The sequence below is a fragment of the Symphodus melops genome (genome assembly GCF_947650265.1).
Source record: "Symphodus melops genome assembly, chromosome: 13".
Classification (NCBI taxonomy): domain Eukaryota; kingdom Metazoa; phylum Chordata; class Actinopteri; order Labriformes; family Labridae; genus Symphodus; species Symphodus melops.
The window spans coordinates 9,986,425-10,003,772 of NC_136703.1; the positions used below are offsets into that span (position 1 = coordinate 9,986,425).

At 40.7% G+C, this 17,348-nt stretch overlaps 2 protein-coding genes across 2 annotated transcripts; both read left to right on the forward strand.

The window, feature by feature from the left end:
* Window positions 1-7,399: 7,399 nt before the first annotated feature.
* LOC306834235 (uncharacterized protein) lies at window positions 7,400-13,439 on the forward strand (the record flags this gene model as incomplete). The annotated part of the gene is made up of 3 exons (XM_079360071.1): window positions 7,400-7,433; window positions 10,360-10,610; window positions 13,290-13,439. Coding segments are annotated over 3 exons (435 nt in total), but the record flags the coding sequence as incomplete, so codon positions are not given.
* A 1,054-nt stretch (window positions 13,440-14,493) lies between these two features.
* On the forward strand, window positions 14,494-16,306 carry LOC306834445 (uncharacterized protein). The gene is made up of 3 exons (XM_079360338.1): window positions 14,494-15,323; window positions 15,485-15,553; window positions 15,984-16,306. The coding sequence occupies exons 1-3, from the start codon at window positions 14,868-14,870 to the stop codon at window positions 16,143-16,145; spliced, it is 687 nt and encodes a 228-aa protein (XP_079216464.1). The 5' UTR covers window positions 14,494-14,867; the 3' UTR covers window positions 16,146-16,306.
* The last annotated feature ends 1,042 nt before the right edge of the window (window positions 16,307-17,348 follow it).

Below are 17,348 nucleotides of genomic sequence, written 5' to 3' on the forward strand. Positions count from 1 at the left end.
AAAATGAAGTCTCTACGTGGAACACAGCAAAAGTTATAAGGCTGAGAAGAAGGTGAAACAGTGGAAAAAAATCCCATTCATTTCAATGGGGAAAAAATTTGTGAAAATTTGTGGAAAAAGTGAAATAACTTAAAAAGTAAAAGTAGTAAAAACGTGAAAAGATATAGCACACCTGTCCAGAACAAGCAGAACAGTATGAAAGTTGAACGGTGAAAGTAGCACAAACGGTTGAAGAGTAGAAGCGAAGCAAAAAACGTACGGAAGTAGAATAATAATAATAACTAGAAAATTTGCATTTCCCTGCGGAAAATGCGTGTGAATGCTTCCTGCTGAAATGTTGCGGAAACACTGCTGAATGAAGAAAAATCAGCAGAAAAAGAGGAAAATTAGCAGAAGATGAAGAAAAAGTGGAACAAGTAGAAGAAGAGGAAATAGCAGAAGAAAAGTGGAAGAAGAGGAAATAGCAGAAGAAAAGTGGAAGAAGAGGAAATAGCAGAAGAAAAGTGGAAGAAGAGGAAATAGCAGAAAAGTGGAAGAAGAGGAAATAGCAGAAGAAAAGTGGAAGAACAAAAACCGTAGTAAAAGGAGAAAAGGAAGTAGAAGAAAGTGAAAGTGTCTGTACAAGAACAAGAAATAGTGATAGAAGAAAATGTAGTAAAAGAAGTGGAAGCAGAAAAAGAAGTAAAAGCAGAAGAACAAGACGTAGAAGAAGAGGAAATAGCAGAAGAAAAGTGGAAGAAGAAAAACAGTAGTGAAAGGAAGTAGAAGAAATTGAAAGTATCTGTACAAGAACAGGACACATCAGACATGTCACTCGCAGGAGCTGGGGATCGAACCCTCAACCTTCCGATTGACTCTACCAACTGAGCCACAGCCGCCAATCATGAAGAAAAGCATTTACAGTATAAAGTTCAATGCATGTGTGTGCGTGTGTGGAGGGGAGGGTGTTTGTGTGTGTAAGTGCAATCAAGAGCAACTGCATTCAGCTGGCAGCTTCGACTGAGAAAATGGGGGAACATCTCCCTATTCAGTGCTCATTTTAAGGGGTTAAATTAAGAGTTGGTGGTTGAATGATGATTTTATGAGCAAGAGGAGAGTTAGCTGAACGCGTTGATGTAATTTTTATGTCTGGGATCCAAGAAATGTGGGAACTACAGCGATGTGAAAACTTTGTCAAGAGAGATCAGTTTCCAGATGAATCGGTGGATCTTAACATTATCGCAGATGGAGAGTTTTTTGGACCACCTGCCGCTTTGAAGCTCACAGTGTCCAGACCGTTGCTCCGTTTGTCCTGAAATCCTAATGTGAGCGAGAGGACAAGTTTTCCTATGTTTTGAGGGTAAATTTAGTCATGTGGTGTGAAAATTGTGGTCGCTAGAGCAATTTGTTCGGGAGATTTTGAACCCATCTCCCAACTCTGCCACACTCTAACGATGATGTCACGCACTCTAGCTCTGAACATTCCACCACATAGACACCCATTCAAAAACGGGGAAGACAGCAAAAAACATCACAAAACAGTTGGAAGTATAGTTTAAAAAGTATAAAAGATAGCAAAACAATGTAAATGTAGTAAAAGTAGTGGAGAAACGTGTGAACGTTTTAAAGTAAAAATGAAGTCTCTACGTGGAACACAGCAAAAGTTATAAGGCTGAGAAAAAGGTGGAACAGTGGAAAAAAATCCCATTCATTTCAATGGGGAAAAAAATTGTGAAAATTTGTGGAAAAAGTGAAATAACTTAAAAAGTAAAAGTAGTAAAAACGTGAAAAGATATAGCACACCTGTCCAGAACAAGCAGAACAGTATGAAAGTTGAACGGTGAAAGTAGCACAAACGGTTGAAGAGTAGAAGCGAAGCAAAAAACGTACGGAAGTAGAATAATAATAATAACTAGAAAATTTGCATTTCCCTGCGGAAAATGCGTGTGAATGCTTCCTGCTGAAATGTTGCGGAAACACTGCTGAATGAAGAAAAATCCGCAGAAAAAGAGGAAAATTAGCAGAAGATGAAGAAAAAGTGGAACAAGTAGAAGAAGAGGAAATAGCAGAAGAAAAGTGGAAGAAGAGGAAATAGCAGAAGAAAAGTGGAAGAAGAGGAAATAGCAGAAGAAAAGTGGAAGAAGAAAAACAGTAGTAAAAGGAGAAAAGGAAGTAGAAGAAAGTGAAAGTATCTGTACAAGAAATAGTGATAGAAGAAAATGTAGTAAAAGTGGAAGCAGAAAAAGAAGTAAAAGCAGAAGAACAAAAAGCAGAAGAAGAGGAAATAGCAGAAAAAGACCGTAGCAAAACTAAAACAAGAAGCAGAAGAAGTAAAAGTATCTGCAGAAGAACAAGAAATAGTAATAGAAGATGTTGCAAAAGCAGAAGAAGGGGAAATAGCAGAAAAAGACTGTAGCAAAACTAAAACAAGAAGCAAAAGTATCTGCAGAAGAACATTGGACATGTTGCTCGCAGGAGCTGGGGATTGAACCCTAAACCTTCCGATTGAGGGGCGACGACTCTACCAACTGAGCCACAGTATAAAGTTCAATGCATGTGTGTGCGTATGTGGAGGGGAGGGTGTTTGTGTGTGTAACTAATCAAGATAATATAAATAATAAAGAGTAACAGCAGTCAGCTGGCAGATAAGACAGTGAGAAAACGGGGGAAACATCTCCCTATTCAGTGCTTATTTTAAGGGGTAAAATGAAGAGTTCGCGGCTGAATGATGATTTTATGAGCAAGAGGAGAGGTAGCTGAACGCGTTGATGTAATTTGTATGTCTGGGACCCAAGAAATCTCGGAACTACAGCGATTTAAAAACTTAGTCAATTTTTCTTTCATTTGACAATTTTCGTTTCTTTTAACATTATCGCAGATGGAGAGTTTTTTGGACCACCTGCCGCTTTGAAGCTCACTGTGTCCAAACCGTAGCTCCGTTTGTCCTGAAATTTTAATGTGAGCGAGAGGACAAGTTTTCCTACGTTTTGAGGGTAAATTTAGTCATGTGGTGTGAAAATTGTGATCGCTAGAGCAATTTGTTCGGGAGATTTTGAAACAATCTGACAACTGTGCCGCACTCTAAGCGATGATGTCACGCACTCTAGCTCTAAACATCTCACCACATACACACCCATTCAAAAACGTGGAAGACAGCAAAAAACATCACCAAACATTTGGAGGTATAGTTTAAAAAGTATAAAAGATAGCAAAACAATGTAAATGTAGCAAAAGTAGCAGAAGAACGTGTGAACGTTTTAAAGCAAAAATGAAGTCTCTACGTTGAACAGAGCAAAAGTTATAAGGCTGAGAAGAAGGTTGAAAAGCTGAAACGTTTCCCATTCATTTCAATGGGGCAGAATATTCTGGAAAAAGTGAAATAACTTAAAAAGTAAAAGTAGTAAAAACGCGAAAAGATATAGCACACCTGTCCAGAAAAAGCTGAACAGTACGATAGTTGAACGGTGAAAGTAGCACAAACGGTTGAAGAGTAGAAGAGCAGCGAAAAACGCACGGAAGTGGAATAATAATAATAAAGAACTGGATAACAATAGTGTGAATGCTTTGAAGCATTCACACTAATAAAGATTTGGATAACAATAGTGTGAATGCTTGAGCATTCACACTAATAAAGATTTGGATAACAATAGTGTGAATGCTTGAGCATTCACACTAATAATAAAGAACTGGATAACAATAGTGTGAATGCTTCAAAGCATTCACACTAACTAGAAAATTTGCATTTCCCTGCGGAAAATGCGTGTGAATGCTTCCTGCTGAAATGTTGCGGAAACACTGCTGAATGAAGAAAAATCAGCAGAAAAAGAGGAAAATTAGCAGAAGATGAAGAAAAAGTGGAACAAGTAGAAGAAGAGGAAATAGCAGAAGAAAAGTGGAAGAAGAGGAAATAGCAGAAGAAAAGTGGAAGAAGATCAAATAGCAGAAGAAAAGTGGAAGCAGAAAAAGAAGTAAAAGCAGAAGAACAAGAGGTAGAAGAAGAGGAAATAGCAGAAGAAAAGTGGAAGAAGAGGAAATAGCAGAAGAAAAGTGGAAGATGAGGAAATAGCAGAAGAACAAGAGGTAGAAGAAGAGGAAATAGCAGAAGAAAAGTGGAAGAAGAGGAAATAGCAGAAGAAAAGGGGAAGAAGAGGAAATAGCAGAAGAAAAGTGGAAGAAGAAAAACAGTAGTAAAAGGAGAAAAGGAAGTAGAAGAAAGTGAAAGTATCTGTACAAGAACAAGAACTAGTGATAGAAGAAAATGTAGTAAAAGAAGTGGAAGCAGAAAAAGAAGTAAAAGCAGAAGAACAAGAGGTAGAAGAAGAGGAAATAGCAGAAGAAAAGTGGAAGAAGAAAAACAGTAGTAAAAGGAAGTAGAAGAAATTGAAAGTATCTGTACAAGGACAAGAAATAGTGATAGAAGAAAATGTAGTAAAAGAAGTGGAAGCAGAAAAAGAAGTAAAAGCAGAAGTAGAAGAAGAGGAAATAGCATAAAAACAGTAGTACAATTAGAACAAGTAGTAAAAGTATCTGTAGAAGGACAAGAAATAGTGATAGAATAAGAAAATGTAGTAAAAGAAGAAGCGGAAGCAGAAAAAGAAGTAAAAGCAGAGGAACAGGAAGTTGAAGCAAAAGTAGACCATTTCCAGTATGAAGTTCAATGCATGTGTGTGGGGGTGTGGGGGTGTGGGTGTTTGTGTGTGTAACTACAATCAAGAGTAACTGCAGTCAGCTGGCAGCTAAGACAGTGAGCAAAATGGGAAAATGTCTCCCCATTGATTGCCAATTTTAAGGGGTTAAATGAAGAGTTGGTGGCTTAATGATGATTTTATGAGCAAGAGGAGAGTTAGCTGAACGCGTTGATGTAATTTTTATGTCTGGGATCCAAGAAATGTGGGAACCACAGCGATGTAAAAACTTTGTCAAGAGAGATCAGTTTCCAGATGAATCGATGAATCTTAACATTATCGCAGATGGAGAGTTTTTTGGACCACCTGCCGCTTTGAAGGTCACAGTGTCCAAACCGTAGCTCCGTTTCTCCTGAAATCCTAATGTGAGCGAGAGGACAAGTTTTCCTACGTTTTGAGGGTACATTTATTCATGTGGTGTGAAAATTGTGGTCGCTAGAGCAATTTGTTCGGGAGATTTTGAAATAATCTCACAACTCTGCCGCACTCTAACGATGACGTCACGCACTCTAGCTCTGAACATTCCACCACATTATTATTATTATTATTATTATTCTACTTCCGTACGTTTTTCACTGCTCTTCTACTCTTCAACCGTTTGTGCTACATTCACCGTTCAACTATCATACTGTTCTGCTTCTTCTGGACATGTGTGCTATATCTTTTCACGTTTTTACTATTTTTACTTTTTAAGTTATTTCACTTTTTCCACAAATTTTCAAAAAAAATTTCCCCATTGAAATGAATGGGATTTTTTTCCACTGTTTCACCTTTTTCTCAGCCTTATAACTTTTGCTGTGTTCCACGTAGAGACTTCATTTTTACTTTAAAACGTTCACACGTTTCTCCACTACTTTTACTACATTTACATTGTTTTGCAATCTTTTATACTTTTTAAACTATACCTCCAACTGTTTTGTGATGTTTTTTGCTGTCTTCCCCGTTTTTGAATGGGTGTCTATGTGGTGGAATGTTCAGAGCTAGAGTGCGTGACATCATCGCGAGAGTGCGGCAGAGTTGTGAGAATATTTCAAAATCTCCCGAACAAATTGCTCTAGCGACCACAATTTTCACACCACATGACTAAATTTACCCTCAAAACGTAGGAAAACTTGTCCTCTCGCTCACATTAAGATTTCAGGACAACCGGAGCTACGGTTTGGACACTGTGACCTTCAAAGCGGCAGGTGGTCCAAAAAACTCTCCATCTGCGATAATGTTAAGATTCACCGATTCATTTGGAAACTGATCTCTCTTGACCAAGTTTTTACATCGCTGTAGTTCCCACATTTCTTGGATCCCAGACATAAAAATTACATCAACGCGTTCAGCTACCTCTCCTCTTGCTCATAAAATCATCATTCAGCCACCAACTCTTCATTTTACCCCTGAAAGTCTGCACTGAATAGGGAGATGTTCCCCCATTTTCTCAGTCGAAGCTGCCAGCTGAATGCAGTTGCTCTTGATTGCACTTACACACACAAACACCCTCCCCTCCACACACGCACACACATGCATTGAACTTTATACTGTAAATGCTTTTCTTCATGATTGGCGGCTGTGGTTCAGTTGGTAGAGTCAATCGGAAGGTTGAGGGTTCGATCCCCAGCTCCTGCGAGTGACATGTCTGATGTGTCCTGTTCTTGTACAGATGCTTTCAATTTCTTCTACTTCCTTTTACTACTGTTTTTCTTCTTCCACTTTTCTTCTGCTATTTCCTCTTCTTCTACTTGTTCCACTTTTTCTTCATCTTCTGCTAATTTTCCTCTTTTTCTGCTGATTCTTCTTCATTCAGCAGTGTTTCTGCAAAATTTCCGCAGGAAGCATTCACACGCATTTTCCGCAGGGAAATGCAAATTTTCTAGTTATTATTATTATTCTACTTCCGTGCGTTTTTTACTTCGCTTCTACTCTTCAACCGTTTGTGCTACTTTCACCGTTCAACTATCATACTGTTCTGCTTGTTCTGGACAGGTGTGCTATATCTTTTCACGTTTTTACTACTTTTACTTTTTAAGTTATTTCACTTTTTCCACAAATTTTCACAATTTTTTTCCCCATTGAAATGAATGGGATTTTTTTCCACTGTTTCACCTTTTTCTCAGCCTTATAACTTTTGCTGTGTTCCACGTAGAGACTTCATTTTTACTTTAAAATGTTCACACGTTTTTCCACTACTTTTACTACATTTACATTGTTTTGCTATCTTTTATACTTTTTAAACTATACTTCCAACTGTTTTGTGATGTTTTTTGCTTTCTTCCACGTTTTTGAATGGGTGTGTATGTGGTGGAATGTTCAGAGCTAGAGTGATGACATCATCGTGAGAGTGCGGCAGAGTTGGGAGATTATTTCAAAATCTCCCGAACAAATTGCTCTAGCGACCACAATTTTCATACCACATGACTAAATTTACCCTCAAAACGTGGGAAAACTTGTCCTCTCGCTCACATTAAGATTTCAGGACAAACGGAGCTACGGTTTGGACACTGTGAGCTTCAAAGCGGCAGATGGTCCAAAAAACTCTCCATCTGCGATAATGTTAAGATCCACCGATTCATCTGGAAACTGATCTCTCTTGACAAAGTTTTACATCGCTGTAGTTCCCACATTTCTTGGATCCCAGACACAAAAATTACATCAACGCGTTCAGCTAACTGTCCTCTTGCTCATAAAATCATCATTCAGCCACCAACTCTTCATTTTACCCCTGAAAGTCTGCACTGAATAGGGAGATGTTTTCCCCGTTTTCTCAGTCTAAGCTGCCAGGTGAGTGCCGTTACTCTTGGTTGCAGTTACACACAAACACCCACACCCCCACACACGCACACACATGCATTGAACTTTATACTGTAAATGGTCTACTTTTGCTTCAACTTCCTGTTCTTCTGCTTTTACTTCTTTTTCTGCTTCCACTTCTTCTTTTACTACATTTTCTTATTCTGTCACTATTTCTTGTTCTCCTACAGATACTTTTACTTCTTCTGCTTCTTCTTTTAGTTTTGCTAATGTCTTTTTTCTGCTTCCACGTCTTCTTTTACTACATTTTCTTATTCTATCACTATTTCATGTTCTTGTACAGATACTTTCACTTTCTTCTACTTCTTTTACTTTTACAACTGTTTTTTTCTGCTACTTCCACTTTTTCTTCATCTTCTGCAAAATTTTCCATTGCTTTTGCTGGTTCTTCTTCATTCAACAGTGTTTTGCACAACATTTCCACAGGGAAACACACTCACACACACACTCTCTCTCACACACACACACACACACACACACATACACATACATCTTACAGATAGGGGACTATCAGGCTACTAGCCAAGGGTGGTCTTCTCGTTCTGCTCAGTTTAAAAATAACATGTTAATCTCTCTCATACAAGCACACACACACACACACACACTCTCTAACACACACTCACACAGACACACACACACACACACACACACACACATACACATAGACCTTACAGAGAGGGGACTATCAGGCCACTAGCCAAGTGTGGTCTTCTCGTTCTGCTCATTTTAAAAATAACATGTTAATGTCTCTATTACAGACACACAAATACACACACACACACACACACACACACGTACACAGACACACACAATTACACACAGACACACACACACACACACACACACACAAACACACAGATACCCACACAGACACACACACACACAGACACACACACACACACACACACAAAGACACACACACTTACACACACACACAAAGACACACACACTTACACACACACACAGAGACACATAAACACACACACACAGACACACACACACACACACACACACACACACACACAGAGACACATAAACACACACACAGACACATAAACACACACACATACACACACAGACACACACACTTACACACACACATACACAGACACACACACACGTACACAGACACACACAATTACACACACACACACACAAAGACACACACACTTACACACACACACACAGAGACACATAAACACACACACACAGACACACACACACACACAGAGACACATAAACACACACACAGACACATAAACACACACACACATACACACACAGACACACACACTTACACACACACATTCACAGACACACACACACACACGTACACAGACACACACAATTACACACAGACACACACACACACACACAGACACACACACACAAACGTACACAGACACACAGATACACACACTTACACACAGACACACACACACACAGAGACATACACACACAGAGACACATAAACACACACACATACAGACAGACAGACACACACACACACAGATACACACACTTACACACAGAGACACACACACAATCAGACACACACGGTCAGGGGTTTTCATCGCCATCGCCTACTTCCGTGTTTATGCCGGCTTTTCTAGCGTGGACCAGCTGGAGCTCACGTGACCGCTGGATGTGCCTTCGTCCAGTCCCGCTCCGCAACACGGACACTACCTCCGAGACGTCAATCCACGTCGGCCTATTGGATGCTCGTTCAATGTGACTCCGACACTTTCAAGAGTCAACTGGGGACGTTTTTATTTGTCCAGGCTTTTGGTTGGTCTCTTTTAGGGCTGCTATGATCTCTGTACTGTCTGTTTGTTGCTTGTGATGTTTTAAACCCTGTTTGTGAAGCACTTTGTGGCCCCTGCCTGCGAAAAGTGCTATATAAATAAATTTTACTTTACTTTACACACACAGATACACACACTTACACACACACAGACACACAGACACAGATACACACACTTACACACAGACACACACACACAGAGACACATAAACACACACACACACACACACACACAGACAGACACACACACACACAGATACACACACTTACACACAGAGACACACACACAGACAGAAACACACACACACACACACACAGACAGACACATACACACACTTACACACAGACACACACACAGAGACATACACACACAGAGACACATAAACACACACACACACACACACAGACAGACACACACACACACACAGATACACACACTTACACACAGAGACACACACACAGACAGAAACACACAGACACAGATACACACACACACACACACACACACACAGACAAACAGACACACACACACACACACACAAAGACACACACACTTACACACACACACACACAGAGACACATAAACACACACACAGACACATAAACAAACACACGGACACATAAACACACACACACATACACACACAGACACACACACTTACACACAGAGACACACACACAGACAGAAACACACACACACACACACAGACAGACACATACACACACTTACACACCGACACACACACACAGAGACATACACACACAGAGACACATAAACACACACACACACACACACACACAGACAGACACATACACACACAGATACACACACTTACACACAGAGACACACACACAGACAGACACACACACACACAGATACACACACTTACACACAGATACACACACTTACACACACACACACACACACACACAGACAAACAGACACACACACACACACACAAAGACACACACACTTACACACACACACACACAGACACATAAACACACACATACACACACAGACACACACACAAACACGTACACAGACACACACAATTACACACACACACACAAACACACAGACACACACAGACAAAGACACAGACAGACACACACACACAGACACACACACAAACACACACACAGAGACACACAAACACACACAGACAGACACACAAACACACACACACACAGAGACACACAAACACACAGACACACACACAAACACACAGACACACAGATACACACACACACACAGATACACACACTTACACACTGACACACACACACACAGAGAGACACATAAACACACACACACATACACACACAGACACACACACACACAGACACAAATACACACACACACACACGTACACAGACACACACAGACAAAGACACAGACAGACACACAAACACACACACAGAGACACACACACAGACACACAAACACACACACAGAGACACACACACACAGACACACAAACACACACTTACATACACACACACTTACACACACACACACGTACACAGACACACACAATTACACACACACACACACACACAAAGACACACACACTTACACACATAAACACACACACACAGACACACACACACACACAGAGACACATAAACACACACACAGACACATAAACACACACACACATACACACACAGACACACACACATACACAGACACACACACAAACACGTACACAGACACACACAATTACACACAGACACACACACACAAACACACAGACACACACAGACAAAGACACAGACAGACACACACACACAGACACACACACAAACACACACACAGAGACACACAAACACACACACACAGACAGACACAAACACACACACACACAGAGACACACAAACACACAGACACAAACACACAGACACACAGATACACACACTTACACACACACACACAGATACACACACTTACACACTGACACACACACACACACAGAGACATATAAACACACAAATACACACACACACACACACACACACGTACACAGACACACACAATTACACACACACACACACACAGACACACAGATACACACACTTACACACACACACACAGATACACACACTTACACACTGACACACACACACACACAGAGACACATAAACACACACACACAGACACACACACACACACGTACACAGACACACACAGACAAAGACACAGACAGACACACAAACACACACACAGAGACACACAGACACACAAACACACACACAGAGACACACACACACACACACAGACACACAAACACACACTTACATACACACACACTTACACACACACACGTACACAGACACACACAATTACACACACACACACACACAAAGACACACACACTTACACACATAAACACACACACACAGACACACACACACACACAGAGACACATAAACACACACACAGACACATAAACACACACACACATACACACACAGACACACACACATACACAGACACACACACAAACACGTACACAGACACACACAATTACACACAGACACACACACACAAACACACAGACACACACAGACAAAGACACAGACAGACACACACACACAGACACACACACAAACACACACACAGAGACACACAAACACACACACACAGACAGACACAAACACACACACACAGAGACACACAAACACACAGACACACACACAAACACACAGACACACAGATACACACACTTACACACACACACACAGATACACACACTTACACACTGACACACACACACACACAGAGACATATAAACACACACACACAGACACACAGACACACAAATACACACACACACACACACACACATGTACACAGACACACACAATTACACACACACACACACACACACACACAAACACACAGATACCCACACAGACACAGACAGACACACAAACACACACACAGACACACAAACACACACACAAACACACACTTACACACACACACACACACACAAACACACTTACACACACACACATACACACACACTTACACACACGCACACGTACATACACACACACACACACAGACACACAAACACACACAGAGACACACAAACACACACACATAAACACACAGACACACCCACTTACACACACACACATACACAAACACACAAATACACACACACACACACGTACACACACACACACAACTACACACACACTTACACACACACAAACACACAGATACCCACACAGACACACACAGACAAAGACAGACAGACACACACACACAGACACACACACAAACACACAGACACACACAGACAAAGACAGACAGACACACACACACAGACCCACACACAGAGACACGCAAACACACACACACACAGACAGACACACAAACACACACACACACAGAGACACACAAACACACAGACACACACACAAACACACAGACACACAGATACACACACTTACACACTTACACACTCACACACAGATACACACACTTACACACAGACACACACAAACACGTACACAGACACACACAATTACACACAGACACACACACACAAACACACAGACACACACAGACAAAGACACAGACAGACACACACACACAGACACACACACAAACACACACACAGAGACACACAAACACACACACACAGACAGACACAAACACACACACACAGAGACACACAAACACACAGACACACACACAAACACACAGACACACAGATACACACACTTACACACACACACACAGATACACACACTTACACACTGACACACACACACACACAGAGACATATAAACACACACACACAGACACACAGACACACAAATACACACACACACACACACATGTACACAGACACACACAATTACACACACACACACACACACAAACACACAGATACCCACACAGACACAGACAGACACACAAACACACACACAGACACACAAACACACACACAAACACACACTTACACACACACACACACACACACAAACACACTTACACACACACACATACACACACACTTACACACACGCACACGTACATACACACACACACACACAGACACACAAACACACACAGAGACACACAAACACACACAGATACACACACTTACACACAGACACACACACACACAGATACACACACTTACACACTCACACACAGATACACACACTTACACACAGACACACACAGACACACACACAGACACACACAGAGACACACAAACACACACACACGTACACACACACAAAGAGACACACAAACACACACACACACACAGAGACACACACACTTACACACAGAGATATACACACACACACACAGAGACACATAAACACACATACACACACACACACACTTACACACACACACAGACACACACACTTACACACACGCACACGTACATACACACACACACACACACACACACATATATAGGCTCATAACTGTTTTGTCAATTTTTTAACAGTTTTACCGATGGAATGTTCGGGCGGAGTCTGTGACATTAGCTTTGATATAATGTGTTTTGAGATAGTGTTTTGATTGGCTCGTTTCATTGCCTGGACAAACAATTTTCACATAGCAACATAAACTTTAGCCAATCGTGTACAAACGGTCTGTCCTGCTGTCAACTGCTGAAGAGCATCGGTCAGTCTTTGGTCAACCATCCAAGCAAGAACAATGGTAAGGGAAATTTTTTCTAATTATAGCCTTTATGCTAGAAATGTTAGCTTATTGTCTTATGTGTATATATTATTGTGTATTCATTGCGAAGAATATAATACAGATTAAGATATGTAATATTTATATGTTGAGAAAGTTAGAACTTAAAGTTGAAATTAAGCAAGTTGCCACTCTTCTCAAACACTGGTTTGATTTTACAATAGTCCAATGTAATCTTCCAAATGGCTCAATATATAAACTATTTATATTAATTGCCACATTTTATGTAACAGAGAGGATTGTATTATGAAAGAGTAAATGTAGAAATACACAGACAAGCTAGCATATTAACAAAGAGTTGATTCAAGGTCATATCCATCTATGTGGAGGTTATCCTCACAGCCATACTGTCTCACAAAGTACAGTAGGACAAGGCTCTGTGCACTGGCAAATAATGATGTCGCATAGTAACAGTAGCTTTGGCCAATCACACCCCTCCCCCCCACCCCCACCCCCCACCCCCGGCCCAAAAAAGAAAGAAAAAAAAAAAAAAAGCCAGGCTGGCTGCTGTGAATTAGTCATGAAGAATTCACAAAATGGTGGAAGTTTGAAGACTTTTTTCTTTGGACTTTGTTAACATTAAATTAAGATATTATTAATTATAATCAATAGTATTAATTATTTCTGAATTGTATTTTTTTTTTTTGTCTAATTTTAGTATAGCTGCACTGTCTTCTTTTACTGCTCTGTGTGCCTTTGAATTGCACCCCAGGGACAAATAAAGTTTATTTGAATTGAATAGATCATTAAAATGACATAATAAATGATTACAACTTCTATTGTTATTATTACAGTATGTATGTTGAAAGCGAAAGTTTTCTTTTTTAACAAAAAATCTTTTTTCTCTTTTCTCATGTAGATGAAGATAAGTGCAGTTTGTGATATAAGACAGCCTCCAAATTTTCAACCCCCACCCCTGCACATCATGTTTTTATTAGAAACCAAGGTCCGTAAAACCCTGTCATGGGTTTTTGAGGGAGGGGTTGTTGTCCCCTCTGTGATAAAGAAAAACAGGGTGGCCATTATAAGTGACGGGGCCGTGATCAAAAAGGTCACTCTTTTTGAGAACTCTAATCTCAAGTATATTCTTGGTCTGGGTTACGTGATGCGGGGGTATTCCCTTTATGGGAAAGGCCCTCCATATGGGATCAATGTCACAGCGCAGACAAGACTTTTTAAAAGTTGCCCCATTGCTGTGGGAAGTGGACTCATGGAGGAGGGTCGGCTCATGATCAACCCACTGAGCCCTGTGAAGACGTGGGCCGAGATCAGGGGGCTGCAAGGGCTCTTCTCCCTGAAGGGGACGGTGGTGGAGGTCAGTTTAACAAACACACAGAAACAGACAGACACACTTGCACAGACAGACAGACAGACAGACAGACAGACAGACAGACAGACAGACAGATAGATAGATAGGATTTTGTTGATATTTGCGTGGTAATTGTTTAATACCAACAAAACATTTCTTCCATTCAGGTGTCCAGCCTCAGACCAGTCACTGTTGGTAGGGACAGGGTCCCCATGAGGGAGATTGTCCTTGAACAAGTAAGTTAGAGTAATAAATAGTGTGTAGTAATAAAAGTAATCTGTCTCTCATTGACCCCTTGTCTCTCTGTCACTCTCAGCCTCTTATTGTTTATTGTTAGCAGCAGGACAGCTTCAGCATTGGAGTGAAATAGAGAGAATCAAAGCACCTGTAATGTCCTGATGGAAGTCAGAGTCATCCTTTATGGAGAGAAAATGTGCAAAGATGTCTTCAAGGAAAAGGGAAATTAGGGAGGGGAATGCAGTAGACAGCTATACATAGCAGCACTTTTGATAAAAATTGTATTATTTGGTGATATGAATGTTTGGCCTGTTTAGATAACTCATTGTGGAATGATTAACATCCAAAAATGTTTTCTCATTATTTAAAATGTATGCATACTGGAAAAAAAACCCATGAATCACAATCCTGTTGTTCTATTTATTTAAGGACAATCACAGGGTTGACATAAATCTGTGGCGGGAGGCAGCCCTTTTTCCTGTGGTGGTGGGTGCCTGGGTGGAGGTGACCCATCTGAAATCTCGGGAGACAGGATTTGGGGTGAAATCCCACTCCACCCACTATACAACCATAGTGGTAGGTTTTTATTAAGTCTCTTATCTAGTTGTTCTTGATTTTACGAGGAGGAAATGGAGCTAACAGACACTCCACTCCTCTGATTTTTGCTCATGTCTCATTTCACCTTTGATAAAAATTGCAACCAATTGCACATTTTCTTCACCTTCAGTTTTAACTTGTGTATATTTCTTGCCACCAGGAGGCCAGGACCAGCCAGGAGGCGAACTGCCTAGGGGCAGATGACGTGCCAGGGAAGCCGGGGTGGCTGCATCTCCTCTTGGAGAGTGGAGAAATGCCCCTAATTTCTGAGGAGAAATGGGGGGGGTTATTCCCCAAATTGACATCTATCCCTTTCCCTGTACATATTTTAGTGAAAGGGGGGGTGGTGGAGGAAGTTGTTCCTGTAGGGAAAGAAGGAGAGGAAGAGGGGAAGGAGGGAGAGGAGGAAGAGGAAGAGGGGAAGAAGAAGGGGGAGGACTTTGAAGAGGGGAAGCAGGGGCAGGTGGAGGAAGAGATGGAGGGGGAAGAATGAGGGAAAAGGGAATAGGGAATAATGTAAATATGTTTTTTTAATGATCAATGTTTTTAATTTTTGTTGAAAGTTGTTGTTTTTCTTTTTTTTTAATGATTATTGTTACTGATTGATGATTGTGATTATTGTTACTGATTGACGTGTTCGTCAGTGTTTGTTTAATGTTCATGTTGTTCAAAATAAATGTTGTTTACTTGGACAAAGTGACTGATTGATTGTTTACTTGGACAAAGTGACTGTAAAAGTAAAACACAATAACTTCAACCACGTAATAATAATATAAGTAGCCTATTAGATCTCTCTCTCTCTCTCTCTCTCTCTCTCTCTCTCTCTCTCTCTCGCTCGCTCGCTCTCTTTCATTGATCAATCAATAAAATGAATTGTCTTTTTTTTTCTAATGTAGAGTACTTGGTTCCCTCCTTTTTGCTTTGCCCTTTACGTCCTTCGTTCTGCTCTGCCTTGCCCGTTTGGGTGCTTGCGCTCTGCGCATTCGTGTCTCCAAACCTGACACTTTGGTTTGAAAACTGTTTGTCAGTGTAACTGACAAACTGACTTTGACACTGCCATTCCTTGTGTGTTATACATACCTGGCCAATAAAACAGATTCTGATGTTTGCCCACTGACAACAAAACTTTCGCATGTGCAGTGTGTAAGTATAACTAACGGACGTGTTCGACGTTGTGTTTCAACCACAATCTATATG